The 25,247-nt window shown below is 39.8% G+C and overlaps 1 protein-coding gene across 5 annotated transcripts in view; it reads left to right on the forward strand.

Moving 5' to 3' along the window:
- vps13d (vacuolar protein sorting 13 homolog D) overlaps positions 1-25,247 on the forward strand; it is a 297,670-nt gene that overhangs the window by 233,759 nt on the left and 38,664 nt on the right. For all 5 annotated transcript variants that reach the window (XM_043675640.1, XM_043675641.1, XM_043675643.1 and 2 more), the window contains 2 exons: positions 16,342-16,474; positions 19,963-20,158. In XM_043675640.1, coding sequence (XP_043531575.1) covers positions 16,342-16,474; positions 19,963-20,158 — 329 coding nt within the window. The remainder of the gene's footprint in view (positions 1-16,341; positions 16,475-19,962; positions 20,159-25,247) is intronic.

Consider the following 25,247-nt stretch of genomic DNA (forward strand, 5'->3'; position numbering starts at 1 on the left):
TCTCTTTCTTACAACTGGTGATGTTACTGTCGGACTAAAATAGCTGGTTTGTTTGATCTGCTTGTTTTTACCCGGCGACAGAGTATCGCATCTATGTAACAAACTGTGGCTGCCCTTTGGTTGAACCTGCAAAGGAAGCCAACATTTGGGGTCATTCCAAGTTCACAGTATGGACTTTTGACTGTCCTGTGCATGAACCGGTTTGGGGACCCCTATAGGGATCAGTCACTCAGGCCAGTAACACAAACCAATTTTCATTCAGTATCTGCAGGGGCAAATCCACAGGGGTCGCTCAAGGGAGCTACCAACCTAATCAGGCATCTGTGGAGACAGCCCGGAGGGGGACCCACTGGGCTACCCAGCTAATCAGACATCCACACAGACAGCTCAGTTGGGGGTTTGCTCCCAGGTTAAGCTGCCAATGTGCTATTGTCAGAATGCATTACTGCCCCAAGCTAATGACGAGGGGGAGCTGATTAAGGACTGGAGCTCAGAGAATGTGACAGCAAGAATAACAGAGTCCTTAGGACCCTGTAGATAGTCGCACATTTGTTCAGTCATGCTTAGGAAAAACAGCAACTGGACCTTTTGTTTTCTATACGATATAAAATAGTCAAAGCCTAGCTCAGCCAAATGTCTGCTCAGTAACTTCTGCATGTTACTGAATTGCCAAAGCGGGCACTGTGAACTGCCCAATTAAACTCCAAGGCTAATTCCACAGCATCGATGCTGATCCGTGAACTGTTTTTTGCATGTGACAATACCCTTTTTTTGTTGCTGTCCGTGGTATTTCCCGGATGTCTAGTGAGGTTGCCAATCAAAAAGTGTAAAGTGTGTTCTCTGAACAAGGAGAGGCTGGGACCTTTCCCTGGAGTGTCGGAGATTGAGGGGTGACCTTATAGAGATATACAATCTCGAGGGGCATGGATAAGACGAATAGCAAAGATCCTTTACCTAGGATAGGGGAGTTCAAAACTAGAGGGCATAGGTTTAAAATGAGAGGGAAAGATTTAAAAGGAGCCTGAGGAGTGGCCTTTGCACACTGAGGGTGGTGTATATCTGGAATGCAGATATAGTTACAACATTTGAGAGGCATTTAGACAAGTACATGAACAGGAAATATTTAGAGGGATATAGGCCAAGCACAGGCAAATGGGAGTAGTTTAATTATGAAACCTGATCAGCATGGATGAGTTGGACCAACGGTCTGCTTACATGCTATATTACACTATGACTTTAAGCTGATGATTCAGCTTATACACAGCCAGAAAGAATGCTAGGCAACATCTGTTTGCTTACAAATACAGAGAATGCTGAAGAAACTCAGCAGTTCTGGCAGAATCTATAGAGAGAGAAGCAGACTTAATGTTCTGACTCTGTGACTTCTTCAGAACTGAAGAAGACAGCCCATAATGGCTGTTTCTCTGGGATAATTGCTTTTTAAGATTTTCTACTGATCTGAGGGAAGCTGGGTCTGCCACTGGCCTCACTAAAGTAATGTACCGTAATTTAAAGGGAGGAAGAGATTATTGTGCTACTGTCCTGTTGAGACAGACTCAAAATGGCAGCAAATCAGTAGTGGTTTATATTTGCATCTGGCAGACCTTTCGGAAAATTGATGTAGTTCTTGGAGGCTCTGGATGCAATATTGCTGGGATTTTTTTTTGCCAGATCTTTCCAGTCCTTGCCCCTTAGTGAGCACAATAAATAAACTTTAAGTTTGCCCCTAGCATAGTACCCCTCTGAACTCTGTGTCAAAGCTACTTTAGTACTACGTATCATTGAATAGTATTAAATTACCAACAAGACAGCATGTTTCTCCCAGGGCAGGATGTGGCTAGATTGCATCTAAACACTTACGAACACATATCCTCACCTCACATCACATTTCAGCCAAAGATTAAACTCCGGAAGAAAAGGTGTAAGGTCTTAGTTAGGCAAGGTCCAAAGAAAATCGTTTTTGCCGCGATGATGGTTGTGGAGAAACTGGCTGCAATTGTTGATGTGTCATCGCTAATGGCTACAGTTTGGAATTTCTTGGCCACTTTTTTTTTTAAAAAAGAACTTGGGAATGAGTTGCATTTAAATCTTATATTTTATAACAAACAACATACACACCCAGTTTTTTTTTTAAGAAAGGTATCAAGTTCAAAGATGGTTAAAATGGAAATATTCCTCAAAGATTGCAAATATTTAGCAACCCAGTCTCTGGTATCAATAAGACCTCACATCATATCTGTCACGATCACATACCAAACGTTTCTTCAAAGTTGCTCATGAACTAGTAAGTTTATAATCTTTTATGTAGGCCACTTTTTAATTTAATTGTTCAACATCTATAATAACCACTATCCCAGTTTTCATTTTGATAAAGTTTGTTTATTATACTATTGCTGAAAGTTACTTAAGTAATAATTGGTAACATTATTAGCCAAAATACAAATATTTAAAGTAAGCAAAGATAACTTTTATGAGTGAAAATGAGCATAAGATCAGTCTCTAATTTCTTTGCAGGCATGGCTTGCTTGAAGATTCCCTTTCTGAAGTGATGGGATTGAAACTTGAACTCAAATTCATCAGCTACAATGATTTCTGTAGTCAAACAATTGGAGGTTGCTCTCACGTGTGGACTTGGTACACAGGACAGGTCCTGGGAATGGGTGAAGGTTCCTTTTTTTCACTTTTACTGAACTGTAATTTGTGCTTCTTGGTAATCTGGTTCAGTACAAGAGTCCCTTTTAGTTCATTGTTTTTGTCCTGGATGCCTTCTTCTGTCTCTCTATTAAGAAGCAGTTGCTGTTGCAAGACATCTGTATTCATTTGGTTTTACTCCAAATGGTTGTCCACAATTGCAACAGATTGGTTACAAATGTGAACTTCGATGAATCATTGTTCGACAATGCAAATTCAACCATGCTAGGATTCCTTATGATACCCTTCCTGTCTCTGTTAAGCACTACAGAACTTTCAAGTCTTCACACCTTTTGGGGGTTGAATGGACGGTCCTGGATTCCTTGAATTATTTAATGACCCTAGTGACAGACTATGCTATCTTTAGAGTCAGACTGTAATTGGTCATTTGGCTTTTGGGAGTAATTTGGAAGACTCCTTGTGCAGAATCTTATAGAGACCTGAAAAAGTGGACTATAGTGGGAAATGTGGCCGAATTGAATGAGGCCTATCTTGACAGAAACAACTTGCTGTATCTTTCATCTAGGTTCCAGGTGTTTTGCGTGAGATTCTCGCCAGGGAGCAGTGAATTAACAAATAGACCACTGCTTGTTGTTGACCTTATTAACTGCACAGCTTGTCTTCTTAGTATGCAGCTTTCATATCATCCTTCACAAGCAAATTAGATGCTGAGAATCCTGACATGGAAGCTAGGCCGGATACCTGGCAATTTCAGCTAACCACTTGCTCCAAAGGACCTCCATATTGGACATAGCTTCTCAGGACATGTTCCAAGGGCACCAGATACACACACCCCAACTCCTCAGACATTGGCATCCTGACAGTTGCTATCCTTGAGAACTTTCATGGCACACCTCCAATCCACATGTAATTACCACTTCAGTGCTGTACTTTTGGCAACAATCATTGTGTTGCTGCAACAAAGACACTGTGCTCAAGGACATGCCCCCAGCTTATGGACTGCACCGATGTGCATCTCCCGACTGTTAGTTTGTTCTCTTCGTGCTTACCCACTTTGAACCGACTTGGATGCATCCCTGCATTGCCTTTTTATGCCTTGTCCTGCAGCCAGAGATACCACAGTTCGTTATTGTGCCATTCAGTGTAGACACAAAACCAAGAAGCTTGTCATGCTGTCAGCAATCTTCAATCAAGGGTTTACCAACATAGCAAGTCATGGGCACTCCAAGAACAGTCCAAGGGGTTGGAGACAATTAGATTAGATTAGTTACAGTGTGGAAACAGGCCCTTCGGCCCAACAAGTCCACACCGACCCTCCAAAGAGCAACCCATCCAGACCCATTCCCCTACATTTACCCCTTCACCTAACACTTTGGGCAATTTAGCATGGCCAATTCACCGAACCTGCACATTTTTGGACTGTGGGAGGAAACCGGACCACCCGGAGGAAACCCACACAGACACTGGGAGAATGTGCAAAGTCCCCACAGACAGTTGCCTGAGGCAGGAATTGAACCCGTGCCACCGTGCCGTCCCAGTCAGTTAGTTACCCGGGGCATTCACAGTCAGAATCCTGTCCACAAAGGATAATGATCAGAATATTGGGCAGCTAATCATCTGTCTTATCTATTTCTGCACTACTGTTATCTATTTTCCTTTTGGCATGAGAAGAGAGGGGCAAGTATTCAGGGCTGTGAAAGTGGACAGCACAGCTGTTATTGTTAGTGCAGGTGGGAGGTGACCTGAATGAGTGAGTATGCAGCACAGAGGGCACGCAGAGGTGGTACTGACTGGGTTTGAGGCGGGTGACAAAAAGTAAAGGAAAATGTTACAGTGAGATTGGTTGAAAATGAGCCTTGGTGGGAGGTAGGGTAGAATCAGCGATAGAGTAAATGCTAGATATTAAAGAGAAAATGGTGGACCTTATGCTAGCTGAGTTGGGTGGAGACATTGACCTCCTTCCTACATTGCTCTGTCTCCCTCCAGAGACTGCACTGACCCAGGTCACGACCTCAGACCAGGCTGGCATGATATGGTGTTGTGATCTCCTTTGCTTGTCCTGGGGAAGAAAACATCATGCATCTGTGCCATCCCGTTCACCAGGACCTCCCAGTCCCTGCCCACAATGTGGGGTGTCAATTTTCTCTTGTCTGGGGTGGGGGTGTTGAGGGGGACAAAATGTCAGGAAATGTGCAGGGCAGCTCTGCGCAGATTTGAGCCGTTGTCTTTGTCCAAGTGTGTAGCGAGCTTTTAGAGATGGTGCTGAGTCCAGGTTGTCAGGTCATTCCAGATTATTCTCAGAAATGATGAACTGTTCCAAGTACAACAGGTGATCAAGTGGAGAGTGCCTCAGGGCATGATAGGTAGTTGATGAGGTGTGTTTGATAAGATGTGATGAGAAAACTTTTTAGGTTTTGTAGAGGAAAGTCTTTCATGAGACCCAGCAGTACTGACGCTTATCCAATTCTGTCCCTTGTGTCCAAATTTAAATAGGTTAGCTGTTGTTCCAAAATATATAATATTATAGCTACATCACATTAATAATCTCTATAATTAATAATACTGTGTTTGGGGGTCCCTCGTTCTTAATTCTATGCAGTCAGTAACTGACCTAAGCGCACTCCACTTATGGACGCTAAGATAAAATATAGGTCAAAGAAACACACAGAGTAATCATTCCCTACAGTAGAAAGCTTTGAAGCCAGCTTTCTGTGTATTCGGAAAAAGAATGCGCAGTGTGCTTACTGTCAATTTTGTCAAAGTAAAGGAAGACAGCTCACTGATATGGGGAAGTGTAGTACTATCATGATTTTTGTGTGAATATGCAAAAGTTGTGATGATTGTTAAAATTGTTATGCGATATTACGAAAACAGGTTAGCAATTTATATCCAGCATTGTTTTACTCAGTGTTTTCCTACTGTCTTTTTTAAAATTTGAGAGACCAATAGAGAATAAATATCTAGTTCATATCACAAAGGGCATCAATACTACACCCCTTAGCTATATGTTGGTGTAGTTAGTTATTGACTAACATATCAATTCTGGCACTCCTGGGCTGGGAAGCACTTATGGATACAGTTCAATAACTGAATATATGGGGCTAAATGGAAGGAGTTGTCTGTAATCTCAAGGGCTTCTTTTCCCCAAAGGACAGTGGAGGCTCAGTTGTTGAGTATACTCAAGATAGAGAGTGATTTAAAAAAAATCAAAGAATATGGAGACAGTGAAAAAAAATTTCATTTGAAGTATTTCAACTGAGTTCATTGAATGGCAGAGCAAGCTGAAAGGGCTAATTGACTTACTCCTGCTCCTGTTTCTAAAGGTGGTCTTTCTTTTCTGTCATGACTGCATGATTGTGCAAGAACCATGAGAACCAAGAAAAGTTAAACTACATTGACCAGTCCTCAGATATACTCCAAAAGATTGAAGGATAATTGATAACAAGATAAGTCTTTTGAATCGCTGTCCTCCATGCGGTGTGGTAGCTAGTAAGCACCTCTGCTGGAAATGTGGTGAACGACAGCACATCAGTGCATTCAGGTTTGTCCCACTCATAATGGGACTCCTAGAAGTCCCATATTTTACTTACTGAAGAAGTGTTCTGGCTATTGCAAAAGATAAGGCAGGGGAGGCTTGTGTGAATTATAAACTGCTTGGTGAGAGAAAACAGAGAATCATGTTTTCTTTGGAAACGAGATCAGTGTAAAGGCTCCTGCTACTCTTTATATATGTTAATAATCTACACTTGTCATACAGGACACAACTGAAATTTGTGAACAATGCAAAACTTGATAGTATTGCAAGCAGTGAGGAACATAGAATTAAACTGCAAAAGGACATGCTGGTGGAATAGACTGACTAGTGACAGATTAGGCTTGGAACAGAGAAGTGTGAAATGATTCATTTTTGTAGGAAGAACATAAAGAGGCGATATAAAATAAAGAACACAACGATGAAGGAGCAGAGGGACCTGTTGCATGTATACCCACAAATTATTCAGAGTGACAGAGAGAACAGTTAAGAAAGCACACAGGATTGTAGGCAATTCATGTTACATATTTGTAAATAGCAATGTATAAAAGCCAGAAAGTTATATAAAACTTGTATAAAGGACTTGAATATTGCATCTAGTTCTGGGCACCACACTTGAGGAAGGATGAAAAGGCATGAGAGTAGATGCCATAAGAAATTGTAAAAATGGTTCCCAGGGTGACAAGCTTCCATGGCATTGACTGGAGAAGGTAGGGCTGTTCTCTTTGGAGAAGAAAGTTGAAAATGGGTTTTGAGAGGAACGTTCACTATCATGAGAAGTCTAGACACAGCAGATATGTTCTAATTGGTGACAGATAGAGAACCAGAAGATACCATTTTAAGGTTGTTGGCAAAAGAAATGTTTAGGATTTGAATTGCACTGCCTGAGTGTGAGATGAAGATAGATTGCAGACTTGGTTGTGACTTTACAGCAAGAATTGTGTCATCTGAAAATGAAACATTTACAAGGCTACAGGAAAATGCAAATGAGTGCTACTAAATGAATTGCCAGCTAAGACATGATAGCCAGTTGGCTTCCTCCTGTGCAGTAACCATTCAATGATTGGGCCCAATGACCTGTTTCCATGGTCTAAAGTCTACATTTAAAATACTGCTATTTACGGTCAAGAAAAGAACTGAATATAACAGCTTATTTCAATGGAAATGCTTGTTATACCTTGGTTGAGTGCTACCTTTGCCATTATGATTCCGTGTTCAAAGTTTGTGAGAAGATTTGTAGCTCGGGTGCTCGTTGTTGTGGTTCTGTTCGCCGAGCTGGGAATTTGTGTTGCAGACGTTTTGTCCCCTGTCTAGGTGACATCCTCAGTGCTTGGGAGCCTCCTGTGAAGCGCTTCTGTGATCTTTCCTCCGGCATTGAACAGAACCACAACAACGAGCACCCGAGCTACAAATCTTCTCACAAACTTTGAACACCTACGGGCGAGAGATTAGATTAGATTAGATTAGATTACAGTGTGGAAACAGGCCCTTCGGCCCAACAAGTCCACACCGACCCGCTGAAGCGAAACCCACCCATACCCCTACATTTACCCCTTACCTAACACTACGGGCAATTTAGTATGGCCAATTTCAAACCACTACAAATGCCGGAGGAAAGATCACAGAAGCGCTTCACAGGAGGCTCCCAAGCACTTAGGATGTCACCTAGACAGGGGACGAAACGTCTGCAACACAAATTCCCAGTTCGGCGAACAGAACCACAACATTATAATTCCGTTTACACAGGAAGTGTAATGTAGGAGAGGATGACTTTGAAAGGCCTGAAAGTAAATGGCAAAAGCATGCAATGTTATACTGAAGGCATCAGATTCCGTTTCAACACAGCACCTCTACATTGAATTGCTGTAGCAACTGGCTTTCCATTGACGTTTTGATCCAGTGCTGTTTCCCATTGACTCCACTCCTGTCCAGTGTACAATGTGGTTAATATGAATTCAGAGGCCCAACTGCTGCGTTTTTATACCAGACCTGTGGGTTCTGGTACAAAGATACAAGTTTTCCAGAATCTGCCCTGAACATTTACAGTGTAAAAGTGCATTGGAACTATGGCTATTTGTCATGAACACAAAGCATTTTAAAAATATTATTGATGATTGGCCTTTATATTAATGCTAATAGGATTTCTGACCAAGATTCAGGTCACGTATAGCCTAATGGGCTGGGTATCCTTTTTTTTAATGCTTCTTCCAGTTGTGTGAAATGAACACACATTTGAAATAGCTAATAACTGCACAGTGCTGATATTTGGAATCTATGACCAGATGTCCATCAACATAATTGCGATAGTTTTATCTATTGCTGGGGTACACAGATTTATTATTATTTAGACATTTAAGTGGGATTATAAAACAGTCATTTTTCTGAAGAGGATTATTTTTGAGAAAATTCTGAATTGATATGGACATCTGGATGTAAAATGGTGCACTGGTGTACTCCTTTTTATCAGCCATAGAATATAAGATGTTTGAGGCTCCATTTTCTCACATTCACAATATTTCTCACCCCGCTCTTTCCAAAGACAATGGTTACTTCAAGTGTATATTGAGTTTTGTTGGCTCACTTTAAATAAACTTGCTGTCATGAATTTTTTTCATAAAACAAACTTCTGAAGGATTGCCTGTACATGGAAATGCCATCTTCCCTACTTTGATGACGAGAATTGGTTTTAAATATTTGTATTAATTTTTCCTTCTCAAATGATGCACATTTACTAATTTCGCCTGAATTATTTGGCTATATGGAGCATCAACTTAAGATCTCTTCCTGTTCCACCTTGTGGATAGGTTACAGCACAGGTCATTTGAAATGAGAACTCTGGCAAATATTCCTTTTCTTATATTATGAACTCTGTAATTGAGATCAGTGATTTCCAGACCAGACGGCTATCACATTGATACATCATGACATTCAGCTATTCACTGGACAGGGCCATTAAGAGAGCTGTTCTATGGAATCTTTGTGAACTAAGGGAATATTTTGTGAAAATTAAACCTCCACTTGTGGCGTTAAGGACATCCAGATTTAAAAACTTGTCCTTCCTCCCTGTGAACTCATCGAAAAAGTCAGTAATTCTGCACTTTCCACATGTTCAGTGCAAAGAACTGAAGCAATGAGGTGCAAGTTTTTCATTTTCCAAAGTAAGATGAAGAGAGAATTTGAAAAAGGAAACCTATTTGATAAATATTTTAAAAATTGCCTTTCATTGTTATTTTCTGCAATTTGATGACTTGTTAAAACATTTTGAATCTTTTAAGTATAACAGATGGATGGTTCCCCCTTCTCTCATTCCTTCCACTTCTCAAATATTTTTACTGCACTTGTTTAGGTCAAAATCCAGGAAGGCATTCAGTTCTTTGTGGTTGTAGGATTTTGCTGTTGAGCTTAGGTTATATTTAAGTTGAATTTTATATCATTCTGAGACTAATGTTAAGTAGCAACTCCTAAAGACAAGCAGATCTTATGCAGAATCTAGGAAGACCCTATTAGAAACCTTGCCAGAAATGTGAACCTTAATGCTGCACCAAAACTGAATGAGTTTTCCAAATCTGACTTGTTTGGGTATTGGAATTTTTATGGCTTCAGACATTTGTAGCTTAAAGAGTGTCTTTTGTTAACTTCTGTCTGCACTGATGCTTTGGAACATTTTCACCTTTTTTGATGCCCCACCCATACAAGAAAAGTTGACTTGAATTTTCTCATTGCCTTTTTAAAATGAACCATGATTGTAAAAGTTGTGATCATGATTTTTGCTAAATGTCTTATTTGCCTGTTTTAAAAATAGGTCAATGAAATTCTCTTTGTCTCTTCAAAAAAAAGTTTCATTTTGGCAAACTCCACATTTTTATTTTTTAAATGGTGCTTGCATTATCTGTTGGTATCCTGTGTCAGATTGTGGGTGAAATCCCATCTCGGCATCGCCATGCATTCAAGTCAAAATTCAACATTGTCAGTTAGGACACTATTTGAAGAGCAAGTAGTTCTACTGATCTCTCAATCAGCATATCTCCCTTGAATAATATTGCCATCAACATCTCATCACTGTTTTGTGCTCATTGATGCACAAAATAATTTGTGTCTTCCCTGAAAAGCAGCTTTAATTCATTCTTTATGAAGTGCTTTAGGCATTTGAGGAGTGTGATAAGGCACCATGTAAATGCAAATTCTTTTTAAAAAAACACACAGACACCTGTAAGCTAACAGCACTCTCGAAAAAGAGGACTGCTTGGTCACTACTTGTGATAAAAATTCATCCGTTAACACTTAAGTTGACAACTTAGTAAAATTGTAAGCATTTCAAAATTTTTAAACGCAATTGTAGGAATTTTGTTGACTTATATGATGGCTTGTTCATGGCAAAGTTCCTAGTATCTAATGACCAATGTAATTATCCTCTGTGATGGGGTAAAAGATTACATGTGTAAGAGAGGTGGATTGCATTTAGTAAATTCCATTCGAAACACTAAGACCCAAGGCAGTCAATATCAACAATAGCTTTAACTGTGGTCTGACTTTTTCCACCTGGGATGTTGAGACTGACTAAAATGCTTCTGCCTCAAATTCAATAATCTAATACAGATCAGATTTGGTTCTGGTTTATGTGTCTCTGTGCAAAAGGTGTTTTTAATCAAGTGACCTTCCCTTATTTCAGAAGAGATCCTCCGAAGAGGCTGCACTTGAAACTCCTAGTTGGTCATTACCACGTTCAATAATTTTTCTGGCTTTCTATCCAGCATCAAACTTGCTGGAGGGTGCACTATAACCACAATATAGCCTTCATGTTTGGAACGTAACCTAATCATTTTGTAGGAGATTTCAACATGCAATAATTGCCATGTAAACTATTGAACTCTGAAAGTAACAATGTAGAACAGCTGTTGGAACAGTATTCTGAAAAAGCTCCCTCATTGTTGAACTATTAACTGTCGTCTTTGGAGTAGCTGCGTCTGCTTATAAGAGGTGAACTTTTCACCTGTTATTAATTTTTTTTAAGCAGATTTCAGTATGGCGATGCAGTTTTTTTAAATGTACCAGCTGTCATACTGGTGAGGAAGGTAGGGGTTGCTGACATATTGCGGGCAGTGGGGAAGCAGTCATATATAAGGGTCTTGTTGACATTTAGTCCAGGCAGTCCATGCTGAGCTCAAAACCAAAAAAAACCATTGCTATTGTTTTTATTGGCTGACTATTCACAATCCAATCAAACTGCAGACAGACTACAATGTTCAGATAAGCAGTGAATAAATGGACATTGTGCAAATGTCAAGTTACGTCAAGCATAATATTTCTGGAATGATTGGGCTAAGTTTTTCTCTTAGGTTTTTCCTCCCTTTTCTGAAGGAGCTGCAGTTCCATTGGGTTTATCCCACTTCAGTAATGTATCCAAATAGGCAGTATTCATGGGGAGCTTGGACAATGAGCACCTATGGACATGTAACCGCAGTAGATCACGTGGGCTAATTTAATGTTGTTCATGCCAATCCTGTGCAAATGTAGATTTTTTAACAGAAATTAACAAACCATCAACTAAGAGGCTGTTGAATATTTCTCGTCAGCCTAAGAACATTGTGGCCCATCGCTGCAACTGTAACCCCAGCAGAGATCCACTGAGAAAGCTGCCTTTACAATGTTCACGATCTGTGGCCGTGATGCCAGTTCCAGGCTAATCAGTCATGTCCATAGTTCATAGAAAAACTTGCTGGAATAAATAACGTATGAAATAAAAACGTCTCACACCAAGTTTGGGTCAAAATCTTTCCATGTGCATTACATATAGAGAAGCATGTTTGTTGACTATATCTTGGATTTCTTCAGAATACCTGCAATACTGTATTTTTTTAAATTGCAGTGGAGAAGGAAGAATAGGTTAGAGCATGTGCAGTGTAAGCAGGAATGTGAAGCTGGTCTGGGGGTGCCCAGAAAAGCATAGCATGTACTAACCTTAAGCCTGTGGAAGAGAGGAAAGTTTCATTGTTGATAGTAGGAATCGTAAATCCAGTGGCTGATAAGTTTAAGCATGTACACGTTGACAACTTTCAGTTTTATCTCTGTATTTATGGATTGAGGCATTAAGGATCAGAGAATGCCACTCCCTCCTAAAAGATTCTTTGCATCCTGTATAATTTCCTTGTCACGTCTCCCATGCTTTATAAATATGCCCTTCTGGCTATAACTAAGATCAGGAATTCATCGCTTAGGGAATTGTACAGAAATCTTTAGCTGTTTGCACATCCATTATCACGCACTGTGTAATTTGGTCTGAGAGAGATGCTGGTAACTCCTATTACACTTTACTTTCAAATACAGCCATCCATAATGATGGCATTGGAAATTAACTGTTGTTAGAATTGGATTCTAAATCTAGGGCGTATTTTGGATTTTGGTGTTTAACACTGAGCCAGGGGATGGAAATTTCCTAGATTTGTGATGGTGAGCTTATATTAAAAAACTGAGATCTCCGACATATGTAAGAATAATAGGGGATTTTAACTTTCCAAACATAGACTGGAGCTGCAATAGTTTTAAGGGCTTGGATGTGGAGAAATTGGTTCAATGAGTTCAAAAAAATTATATTTTTTCAATTTTTGATGTACCTACGTGCTGAGGATCAAAACTTGACCTTCTCCCTGGAAATAAGGCAGGGCAAGTGACTGACATGTAAGTGGGGGAGCACTTTGGGTCACGTGATCATAATTCTATTAGTTTTAAAATAGTTATGGAAAAGAAATAGGCCTTGTATAAAAGTTAAGGTTCTAAATTGGAGTAAGGTCAATTTTGACAGTATGAGACAAGATCTTTCAAAAGTTGACTAGCGGAGGCTGTTTGCAGGTAAAGGGGCAAATACGCAAATGGGAGGCTTTCAAAAGTGAGATAACAAGAGTTCAGTGGCAATGTGTTCCTGTTAAAGTGATGGGTAAGGCTGGTAGGAGTGGGGAACAGTGGATGAATAGAGATATTAAGGCTCTGGTCAAGAATAAGAAGGAAGTACATGTCAGGTAGAGACAACTGGGATTAAGTAAATCTCCAAGGCAGAAGTGGGTACCTCGGATGCTGTCTGACCTGCTGTGCTTTTCCAGCACCATTGTAATCTTGACTCAAGTGAATCTCTTTTAGAGTACAAAGGGGAGTAGGGGCACTGTTGAGAGGAAAATCAAAAGGGCAAAAAGTGGATATGAGCTAGCCTTGGCAGATAAGGTTAAGGATAATTCAAAGGGATTCTGAAGTACATTAAGGACAAAAGAGCAACAAGGGAGAGAATAAGGCCCTTTAAAAGTCAGCAAAGTAGTCTATATGTGGAACCATGGGAGATGGGAAAAATACGAAATGAATGTTTCATGTCAATATTTACTGTGCAGAAAGACATGGAAACTCGGGAACTTGGGGGAAATAAAATTGAGGTTTTGAAATCACTCCTCCGTGCAGAAGAGGAGGTGCTAGAGGTCTTAAAAAGTTTAAAGGTAGATAAATCTCCAGAACCTGATCAAGTGTATCCCAGGACATTGTCGAAAGTTAGGAAAGAAATTGCAGAGATATTTGTAACATTTACAGCCATGAGTGAGGTTCTGGAAGACTGGAGGTGGCCAATGTGTGCCTTTACTTAAGAAAAGCTGCATGGAGAAGCCTTGGGACTATAGACCAATGCATCTGAACTTAGTAGTGAGAAAGTTGTTGGAGGGGATTCTGAATGACGTGATTTATATGCATTTGGAGAGCAAGGATTGATTAGGGATAATCAACATGGCTTTGTACTTGGGAAATCATATTGCACAAACTTTATTGTGTTTTTTTGTAAGATTAATAGATAGATAATTGGTAGATAAGTGGTAGATATTGTCCATATGGACTTTATTAAGGCCTTTGACATGGTTTCACATGGTAGACTGGTTAGTAAAGTTAGGTCATATGGAATTCACGGAGAGCTCACCAATTGGATACAAAATTGGATTTACAGTAGGAGACAGGGTGGTGGTGAAGTGTTATTTTTCAGATTGGAGGCCTGTGACTGGTGGTGTTCCACAGGGATCGGTGCTGGCTTCACTGTTGTTTGTTATTTTATATAAACAGTTTGGATGAGAGTTTAGGAAGTGTGGTTAGTAAGTTTGCAGATGACACCAGAACACCAGGTAGTATAGTGGACAGTGAAGAAGGTTATATAAGATTGCAAAGGGATCTTTGCCCGTGGGCTGAGGAGTGACAGATGGAGATTAATTTAGATAAATGCAAGGTGTTGCATTTTGGTAAGACAAACAAGGGTAGGACTTGTACAGTTAATGGTAGGGCCCTAGGTAGTGTTGTCGAGCAAAGACATAGGTGGTTGAGACACATTGTTCCTTAAACATGGCGTCACAGTTAGAAAATGTGGTGACAAAGGCTTTGCACGCTTGCCTTTGTTGCTCAGATCATTGAGTATAGTAGTTGGGACGTCATGTTGTGGTTGTACAGGATGTTGGTGAGGCCACTTATTGAACTGTGTACAGTTCTGGTTGGCCTGCTATAGGAAGGATACTGTTAAATTGGAGAAGGTGCAGAAAAGATTTACAAGAGTTTTACTGGGACTGAGGGTTTGAGATGAAAAGAGAGGCTGGGTAAGCTGGGACTTTTTTCACTGGAGCGTAGGTGGTTGAGAGGTGACCTTAGAGGTGTATAAAATCATGAGCGGCATAGATAAGGTGAATAGCAAAGGGGAGTTCAAAACTAGAAGGCATAGTTTTAAGATGAGAAAGATTTAAATAAGACCTGAGGGGCACATTTTTCACAAAGAGTTGTTTGTATGTGGGATGAACTGCCAGACGAATTGGTAGATGCAGGTACAGTTACAATATTTGAAAGACGTTTGGACAGGTACATGAGTAGGAAAGGTTCAGAGGGATATGGGCCATCTGCAGGCTAATGGGACTAGTCTAGTTTGGAGACTTGGTCACACTGTCAGCATTTTCCCAGCTGATAGAACACACCCTCAAACCTCGGCCACAATCAGAGACTATCTTGTCCACGAAGGCAGCCTCCTTGTAGCAGACCAGTGAAGTCTTTAAATCCAGAGTGTAAAATGAAAGCCTCCTGTTGGAAAAGTACCACCTGTAGCCCAAGCACCTGTTGACATGGGAGTTTCCTCTCCAATTTGATAGACCTACTGCCTTAACCACTCTGAAATTTTGAAGTTTCGCCTTTGTTGAAGTTCATCCATAGCCTATGCTGTAAGGCCAGTTATGAAGCTGCCTTCTGGCATGTGCAGACTAGACCTGCACCCAGTCACGTGCTGGCAGTGTGCGGTTTCCTGCACAATTATTCCAACTATGTTGGACAGAGAGAAAGTGGCTGTTTTACTGAGAGGGAGTGGGATGTCCTGGTGGATAGAGGGATGCCAACAGTCTCAGCTCAGGAGTGTGTCCTGTGGTTTTGGTGTCTGCTGTCTGAGATAGAGGACAAGATGAACAAGCAGCGAGTTGGTCCCACCAGGTGACCATTCTGACTTTCACATCAGGAATTGTCAGAGTTTGGTTTCTATCAGCCACTCGAGAATGGGAAACTGCATCTTCGTGAGATATGATGACACAATATGAGGATGTTTATGTAAACTAATCCATGTAAGTAGGCTTCTCATACCTCACTAGGGGCGATCTCATCTGACTATTCAACACTTGGTTGGAAAATGGGACATTTTACTTTTGTCATCAGGAAACTCCTTATAGCCAATCTTATGTAATTCTTCCAACTTTCTCACTACTGCCTGGAAGATTCTGCTGTGTGTTTTTATTGTATTTGTCAGTGAACCAATTTAGCTTTGAAATTTTTAAACGTAAGTTGTCCAATTGCTGAATTGTAGGGACCAGGAGGGTTTGAATTTACACCAATATATACTCCTAGCAGAGAAATATATGAAGCAGATCCATGCAGGCATATAACAGCTTGTAACTATAACTATTTAAGTAAATTCTGGAAAATAATTTAAGTAAATTTACTGGGAAAATTTCATTGTAACTATTTGTATTAGATCCATTATGAAGGAAATAGGGAAATATTAATTCAGAAGTTGTCTACTAAATTTGGTGAGTTTGAATAATGGACTTAGGATTCATTGAGTTTTAGTGTCTTGCTGTCTGATTTTTAAATTGTAATTTTGTTTTTCCCCTCTCTCACAGTTTGCTGGGACTCTATCAGATGGATTGGGAAAGACAATGGACACAAGACATCAGGCTGAGCGTGAATCTATCCGCTATCAAGCAATGACCAGCGGTGAGCACCTTGTGGCTGGAATTCAGGGCCTAGCTCATGGTGAGTATGTGGAAGAGGCAATTATAGTTCCCTTTGCTGGTGTAAGTGATTAAAGATTCTGAATTAATAATGGTTAAAACATAGAACTGCTTCTGTGTATTCTGTTCAGCAGTGGGCATGTCATTTTCAAGGATGTATTTTACCATTCCTATGGCTTTTGAGATGAATTTTTTTTTACAATGGAATCTTTCATTGGTCATAGCCTGCTCTGCAGCTGAATTTTTAACATTAGGGTTGTCATGCTCCGTAATGATTGAATTTCAACGTAATGCATTTCAGATGTCCTGTCCTCAGAGACAGAAGTTCTTTGTAAGCAGAAAGACCATTTTTTCCTCATTTATTCACCCTCCACACACACTTCAGAATATTTGCCATTGCGCAGAGTGGAAAATCACTTAGAATACTGACTGTTAAAATTACAGTTTAGCTGTTTTAATCCTTGCCCGTCAAAAGATGAAATCTTTTCCCAAATCTGAGATGAATCTTTTTGTTTGTTGTGCTGACTTGCATTGTATGTATACATAGACAACAAAATTAGTTCCTTTGTTGTTTTATTTTTACTGCTTAGTAGTTTTTGACTTCTCGTCATTGGGTAGTGGTTTTCAGTTTCCATTTTATTCGCCATTTTAAAGACGGCTTTGTATGATTACAGCCATTTTAGTTATAGATTAACCTTCTTCGACCCATCAATAGGTACTGCAAAATTTGTCACAAGTATTGTGTGACCATAGTTCTGTGGCTTCCATCACCATGAAATGCCTCTATGTATGAAGGCTATGGCAAACTTGAATAAAGGCTTTGTCAACTTGACCAACAGAAATAAATCTCCTCCATCATTATATTGTGTTGTTGCAACGAGAGCTAGAGATCCAGTGGTCCCCTACATTTTTCCAACACATCTGTTTGCTGTTTCTCACTGCCATGCTGTTCCTTCACAACATAATCTGAAAACTTTGCCAACACTTAGCTCTACCTAACCATCACTGCTGTTAACCACAACATTGTCTCTACGTTGTCATGTAGCTTGACCAGCATTCAATAATGGATGAGCTGAAATTCCCACCAACTAAATGTTGTGAAGACCCAAAGCCAATGTCTTTGGATGTAGCGCTTAATGTTTACTCTCACCATAAGACTTAGGAGCAGAATTAGGCCATTTGGCCCTTCAGGTCAGCTCTGCTCATGGTTGATATGTTCCTCAAACCCATTCTACTGCTTTCCCCCATAACCTTTGATCTTCTTACTGATTTTTAAACAACCCTATCTCTCTATCTCTGTTTTAAATGCACTGTGACTTGACCTCCACAGCCTTCTGTGGCAATGAGTTTCACAGGTTCACCACCCTCTGGATAAAGAAATTCCTCTTCTGGTCCTAGTCTCTCCTACTAGAGGAAATATCTTCTCTACGTCCACTCTATCCAGGCCCTTCAGTCTTCTGTAAGTTTAAATCAGATTGCTCTCATCCCTCTAAACACCATTGAATATAGACAGAGAGTCTTAAAACACTGCTCATATGTCAAGCTCTTCATCCCTAGGATCTTTCTTGTGAGCCTCCTCTAGACTCCCTGCAAGGCCAGTACTTCCTTCCTTAGATACAGGGCCCAAAACTGCTGACAATATTCCGAATGCAGTCGGACGAATACAGTCTTGGTACTTTGTATTCTAGCCCTCTTGAAATGAATGCTGACATTGCATTTGCCCTCCTAACTGCCAACTGAATCTTCATGTTAACTCTGAGAATCCTGAACTAGGACCTTAAAGTCACTTTGTGCTTCAGTTTTCTGAAGTCTTTTCCCATTTAGAAAATAGTCTATGCCTCTATTCTTCCTACCAAAACACACAATGTCGCACTTTCTGACATTGTATTCCAACTGGCACTTTGCCCACTCTCCTAGCCTGCCCAAGTCCTTTCACATCCACCTGTCACTCCATTTATCTTTGTCATCTGCAAACTTAACAAGATGCCCTCAGTTCCTTCATCCAGATTGTTAATGTAGAACATAAAAAGCTGTCCGAACAGTGACCCCTGCAAACCTCCACTAGTCACAGGCTGTCATCCTGAAAAGGCCCTTTTACCCCACCTACCCTTTCTGCCCGATAGCCAATTCTCTATCCATACCAGTACCTTGTCTCTAACACCATGGGCTATTATCTTATTTAACAGCTTCCTGTGCAGCCCCATGTCAAAGGCCTTCTGGAAATCCAAACAGATCAGGTCCACTGGCTCTCCTTTGTCTAACTTGGTCATTACCTCCACAAAGAAATATAACACATTTGTCAGGCATGACCTCTCCATGACAAAACCATGTAATTTTACCATGTAATTCCAAATACTCCGCAATCTCATCCTTAATGATGGAGTCTTAACATCTTAACAACGACCAAAGTCAGGCCAACTGGCCTATAATTTCCCATCTTATTCCTCCCTCCCTTCTTAAACAGGCATTTACAGTAGCCATTTTCCAGTCTCTGGGAACCTCCCTGACAGCAGTGATTCCTGAAAGATCATCGCTCTCCTTGGCAACTGTCTGACGCTGTTTGCAACCTTGATATCATACTTGACCTTGAGATGAACTTTTAACCACATGGTCATGCCATCACTAAATCTGCCTCTTTCCATCTCCATAACATTGCAGATTTCATTCTTGCTTCGATTCACCTACAATCTAAGACCACCTCTTTCCACCTCATGTGTGATATTGTTACCTCTAATCTTGATTGTTCCAATATACGTTTAACCTGTTTCAAAATTCTAAACTCTGTAAACTTGAGGTCATGCAGAACTGCTGCCAGTATCCTAACTCATTCCTTCATCACTCCTGTGTTCACTACCCTACATTTGCAGCTGCTTGAGCAGTGCTTTGCTTCTAACATTCTCATTCCTGTTTTCAGACCACTTCATTTTTTTTTTGTCCCTCCCTGTCTCTGTAATCTCCTTCAACCACTTGACCTTTTAAAATCTCAATGTTGCTCCTCATTTGGCTTCTTGAACGAGTCCAGTTCTATTCCTCCTCCTTTGGTGGCTGACCCTGGGGCTACCAAGGCCCAGGTCTCTGCTACTCCTTTTCTAAATCTCTCTACCTCCCTGCCTATCACTTCTTTTAAGGCACTGCTAAGAATCTTATGCTTTAATTCAAGCTTTTTGCCTGCTACCTTAATATCTCCTTTTGTGGCTTCACACCGAATTCTGTATCGTAACTGCCTATGAATAGGTTATGTAAAATGCAACTTATTTTTATACACAGTACACCATTAATTTTTCCTAGAATAAATTACTGTCAGATTTCCACTGTGGCAAAAGCTGAGTTCTCCACTGACATCACTACGAAAGTGTGAATTTTTTCATGCAAACTGGATAGAGATGTCAGGGGAAACTAGTTTGTTTTCATGTTAATTTTCAGATTATGCTTTTTGAAAATTGTCCTGTCCAAGGGAAACCAGTGACTAGATTTTTTTATTAATTTTTCTTTCTTGTCCACCTCCCACAGGTATACTTGGTGGATTCACCAGTGTCATCACTTCAACAGTAGAAGGAGTGAAAACAGATGGTGGCGTCAGTGGTTTTTTCTCAGGTCTTGGAAAGGGACTTGTCGGCACAGTAACCAAACCTGTAGCAGGTGCTCTGGACTTTGCTTCAGAGACTGCGCAGGCTGTGCGGGAAACCACAACAGTAAACAACTACAGGTAAAGGAGAAAGCGCTGCACACAGTTATAATAAGGGCGTTCATTAAATATGGGGATTTCTCAATGACCTTAAACACTCACTACTACTTATTGTTTATGATGCAAAGCACTACATTCAGAAGTTTAAGCAAAAAGTATCTAATAGGCAAACAGATTAGACCCTTGGAGATTTTCTGGGTCATCCTTGCAACTTAAATAGGCAAATAGGATTATGGTTGAATAGTGATATTGGCAAGGCTGTTGATGAAAAATTGCTGAATCCTTAACATTAATAATTAATGGTCTACATCAGGAGACAAAAAGCGAACTGGAAAGATAGTAAGCTTTATTTTAAGCAGTAGTCTTCGGGTATCCAGTTTGACGTATATAAATTTCTGGACAACCCTTACATTGGCCTGTCAATTTGAAAATAGAATAGATCTTAAATATTCTTTATGAAATGTTATGTTTCTATACTAGAACTTAGACATTACAACTTGTAAGTCGCTACCTTTAAAATAATATGACACATATCTGATTTCAATATTCAGAATAGCTTTTATGATATATTTGCGATGTGCAGTAAGGTTTTATAAGTAGAAGTGCTAATACAGATGTGTGGGGAAGGGCTTATGCAATATGCACAGATTGCTAATATTGTTTGTGCAGGTTACTAATATTATGTGTGCTGGGTATGCTAAGACTGCATGTGTGTTCAGATGTATGGAGAGAATGTGATATTGTGTAAATTGGCTCTACCAGTGCAGTTGGAAAACAAACTATTGGAAAAAATGTGATGCTTCATGCAAGGGGAAAGACAGTATAGACAAGGATGGCTAATGTTGCATGTTCAGGTGTGTTAAAAACAAAATCATTTCTTTGTGTATATACGTGCTAACAGCACAGCAAAAGCTGAACAAATCAAAACAGACAACCCTTTCTTAGAAAGCTGGCATAATTAAAAGGATGTTGCAATGTTTCAGTATGTCCCAGGGTTCAGATGACCTTGATAAAACTCTTAGGCTTTATTTGCCACGGTAGCCAAGTACTTTGTTGTCCCAAGTAACCTAGTATTGTTGCTACCAATGGGAATTATTGTGTAAAATTGCAATACTCCGAGCGGTTTGCAGCATTCATGGTATTTATAAATATTGGTGAGATTTGTCTCTTGATGTTACATTGCATAGATAGATCACTTGCTCTACTCATGCTGCCTCAGTTGAATTTTGTCAATAGTTTGCATCCTTTGCAATGATTCTGATATGTATAGAATGTTAACATGTTGCAGTCTGAGTTATCCACCCCATAATACAATTCAAGTGCGTATAAACTATTGAGTACATACTGCTCTTGATGCATTAAATTTTGCTGTCAAGCCAGAACCCATGCCTCACAAATTTACAGGCTGTAAAAGCAACAAAATACTTCAAGGAGCAAGCTTATTTACTTTCAGTTTTTTTTAGTATGAAGCTGTTCAATCTTGCATGATTTTATCTGGCAATTCAGTCATTCTCCTTACTGGTCAGTATCAGGCCTTTGGAAGAATTGGAGTTTTGGATATTCAGGCCAGTTTGAAAATATCTTCAAATCTGTACATAATACAAATATTCGTGAAGTCTGCTTTAACCAATAATAACATAACATTAATTATTATGAAGACCTCATCACATTGCTGCATCTCAACCACTTTACGTAGCAAATTGTTTTTTTAAGTACAGTGACTATTATCTAGAGAAGCTTGAAAAACTGCAGTAAGATAAACCACTATTGCATCAGTGTAGTTTTTTTTGGTGGTAACGGCTGAGTGGCGCAGTAGGGATTCGCTGGCCGGCACATGAAAAAGTCATTGCCCTTGAATAAATGCAGTGGGATCTTTGTAATCTATCTGAACAGCTCGACATCTGTCCTGACTGAGAAACAGCAGAGTTATTAGTTCAACCTGGAGTCTGTTCATGACAGTTCACGTAAACAGTTAATTAATGCCTGCACATCACAGGGGGCAGGGAGTTAGTTTTACGACTGTATGCAAACTGTAAGCAGAGGAATGTGTTTAACAGTGTTGGGTAGTGGAGCAATTTTTGTGTAATCAAGGTTGGCATTAGAGGCTTGTAGCTGAAGGCAAATATTTGATCTTTAGGCCCCCAACAAAGGCAACTGATTAAATCAAAACAGAAAACTGTAAATGAAAACCAAAACCTGATTACAAACCATGTGGAACTACTTGTAAGGATCAAAACTTAATCCCAAGAGCTCATAACACAAAAGCATGCTGAGTCACCAATCAACCGTGATGCTGGATTTGTTTTCTTCCTCAAGTTCTAGTAAAATAAGCCACCCTCTTATCTCTGCAGATAAAATTTCCCATGTATGAACAAATGAATCATTGCAAATATGGGCCATCCATGCATCATCCATAACTGCAAGGTGATTATATTGGTGGATCCACATTCAGCCTGTGTCAAAACCGTGCTAAATATGCCCCATTTACACTGGGATGAATCCCGAAGGGTTAGCAGCTACAAAAAGTCAAAAGAAAAATGGAAATTATGTCACTGCTGGTGACAGCTGGTCCACCAAGTGTTTAAAAGTTTTCAGTTCAATAAGAATCAACCATGCTGCAAGTTAGAGAGTTGCCTTTACATTTTGTGTGTATGTTATTGACTAATAAGCTGGTTAATTTCAGCAAGATAGATTCTGTTGAATAGGAGATGAATGGAGATTAAAGTCGACCTGTTTTAAATATGTGTTATTCGTTGTAATGTGTAAAAGGCTTATTGAAAACATTTGCAAATTTTGAAAAATACCAATTTTGATTCTTCTTGTCCTGGTCCTAGCTCCCCAAGCTGTTTGACTTGTTTTTACTCTTGTTTGTTTTTTACCCTGTAGTAATTGTTATTCATAGCCCACACGTTGCTTACAGGACCAGGTTTACATGGTGGTTTCTGTGAGATCATAGACGTTTGGCTGCGCTATGATCTCTTTGAACTATTCACGGTCATATACTTCCTTGCCTGAAAATGGACCTAAGGGATTTAAGCTGAACGGACAACATTGTTAATTGGCACCATTTGGTAGTGTGTTTGGATTTATGACAGCTGTAAATTCTAAAACATCCCCTCCCCAACAAAAGAAAAAAAAGAGCAGTTTATAGCTGTGTGCAATGCAATGTATTTTTTTCAAACTGATTTTGTTTCATTATATACTTTTTAACCTTGTCTCTCCCAGACCTCAAGGCTCACCTTTTTATTGTGTGTTTTGTGCTCATTTTCTGAACTAGGTTCACTTTCAATGTCCTGAAGTCATCTTATTAAGTATAACTTTCTGCTGAAGCAAGTCTGCCAACACTCCTTTAATAGCAAACAGTGAATTTGGTGAAGTGTGACTGAGTTCCAGAAAGTCAGTAGAATGTGAAGTGGCCTTTAGTGCATTGTTTAACAGGATGCTTCAAAGCTCATAATGCACACAAGGGTTTAAGCAGGAAGTTTCAGTTGTAACCAGAATGACTGATTACTTTAGTGTGTGTTTTACAAGCAAAACCAGATTCTTCAAACCTTATTATTGCATATTTGCTGAGTCCAAGTGTCCATTCCAGCTTCTCTCAGCATTGTGATTTGAACTTACTTGGTTCCTCTTAAGTCCTCTGAACACTTAGCTGTGCGTGAATATTTGAATGTAGGCTGAGCAATGGCTCGACGTTGTAAAGGTCAGTGGACTAGACCTGTATCATTGTTTTGTGTCAGACAGATATGAAAGTTGCCAGATTATTTTCTAAACAGAACTTAATTTATAGCTTTACAACTGTAAGTGAACACAGGTCTAGTCTTTCTATTTTGATCAATAATACTGTCCTGTTCAGTTTCTCCCTGAATTTTTATCTTACATATTTACTCAATTGCAGTAATTAACTTATTAGTTCAAAGATGTGGCCATCACTGACTAGGCCAGCATTTATTGCCTCTCCGTAGTTGTCTAAAGGGCAGTTAAGAGTCAATCCATTCACGTCTCCTCTAACAAGCCTTAAATGTTTATGCTATCACCTTTTCCCCAATCCAAACACTCTAGAACCCATTTCACTCGGAAAAGGCTTTAGAAATGATCCCGAAGAGTATAGTCTTTCTCAAACTGTCCAACTTATTACCTTGTAGACTGCTTAGATATGAGCACTGAGATGGAGATGTTGCTTTCTAATCCTTTGACAGTAGTGCAGGCTGTGGCATTGTCAACATGACTGATGAGTTCAACTTTCATTTAAGCCAGTTTTTCACAGATACCTTATATGAACCTGGTAGGTTTATATTCACAATGTCTTTGGCTGTCTGAGGCATGGGAACTAGGAATTAGATACACAAAACATTTTCAACACCAGTGTAAAGGCAGCTTTTTTCTTTACATTCCTGGAACCCAAGGTTAGTGATTCTAATAATCATTGTTTCATCACCCTAGTTTTACCTTCCCCAACCCTGGTATCCTCCAGTATGAGTCTTGAACTTTTACCTTTGGAGACTTTTATGGTAATACTAGCAATCTGAGAATAGTTTCAAAGGATTACCACTGAGAAGCAAATGTAAATGGATATTAATCATGAATGGAAATAAAGATTATTGGTTATGGTAAAAATTTCATTTTAGTTCCAAATGTTAAAGGAGTAGCAGTAGAAGTTTGTTTCATATGGTTATTAAGGTTTGAGGAACAAAGGTGCAGTTAAGATGAGGATCAGTCCAATACAAAATGGCATGATAGGTAGAAAGGGCCAATAACCAATACCATGCTTCTTACTGAGGTAGGAGTACCACTTTTCTCATCTAAATATAACTCCAAAGTATTAATCGAACCACACTATGCTACAAGCATCTAAGCAGTATGAAATACTTTTGCAGTACTAATTATCTTGGTGGAGCTTTGCATGTGTGGTACAAAACTATCCAGGATTTGTTAACCCACTAAAAATGGTTTATGCAAGTCTTAGCTGAAAATGTGTTGCTGGAAAAGCGCAGCAGGTCAGGCAGCATCCAAGGAACAGGAGAATCGACGTTTCGGGCATAAGCCCTTCTTCAGGAATGAGGAAAGTGTGTCCAGCAGGCTGAGATAAAAGGTAGGGAGGAGGGAGTTG

This window comes from Chiloscyllium plagiosum, chromosome 34 (assembly GCF_004010195.1).
Source record: "Chiloscyllium plagiosum isolate BGI_BamShark_2017 chromosome 34, ASM401019v2, whole genome shotgun sequence".
Classification (NCBI taxonomy): Eukaryota; Metazoa; Chordata; class Chondrichthyes; order Orectolobiformes; family Hemiscylliidae; genus Chiloscyllium; species Chiloscyllium plagiosum.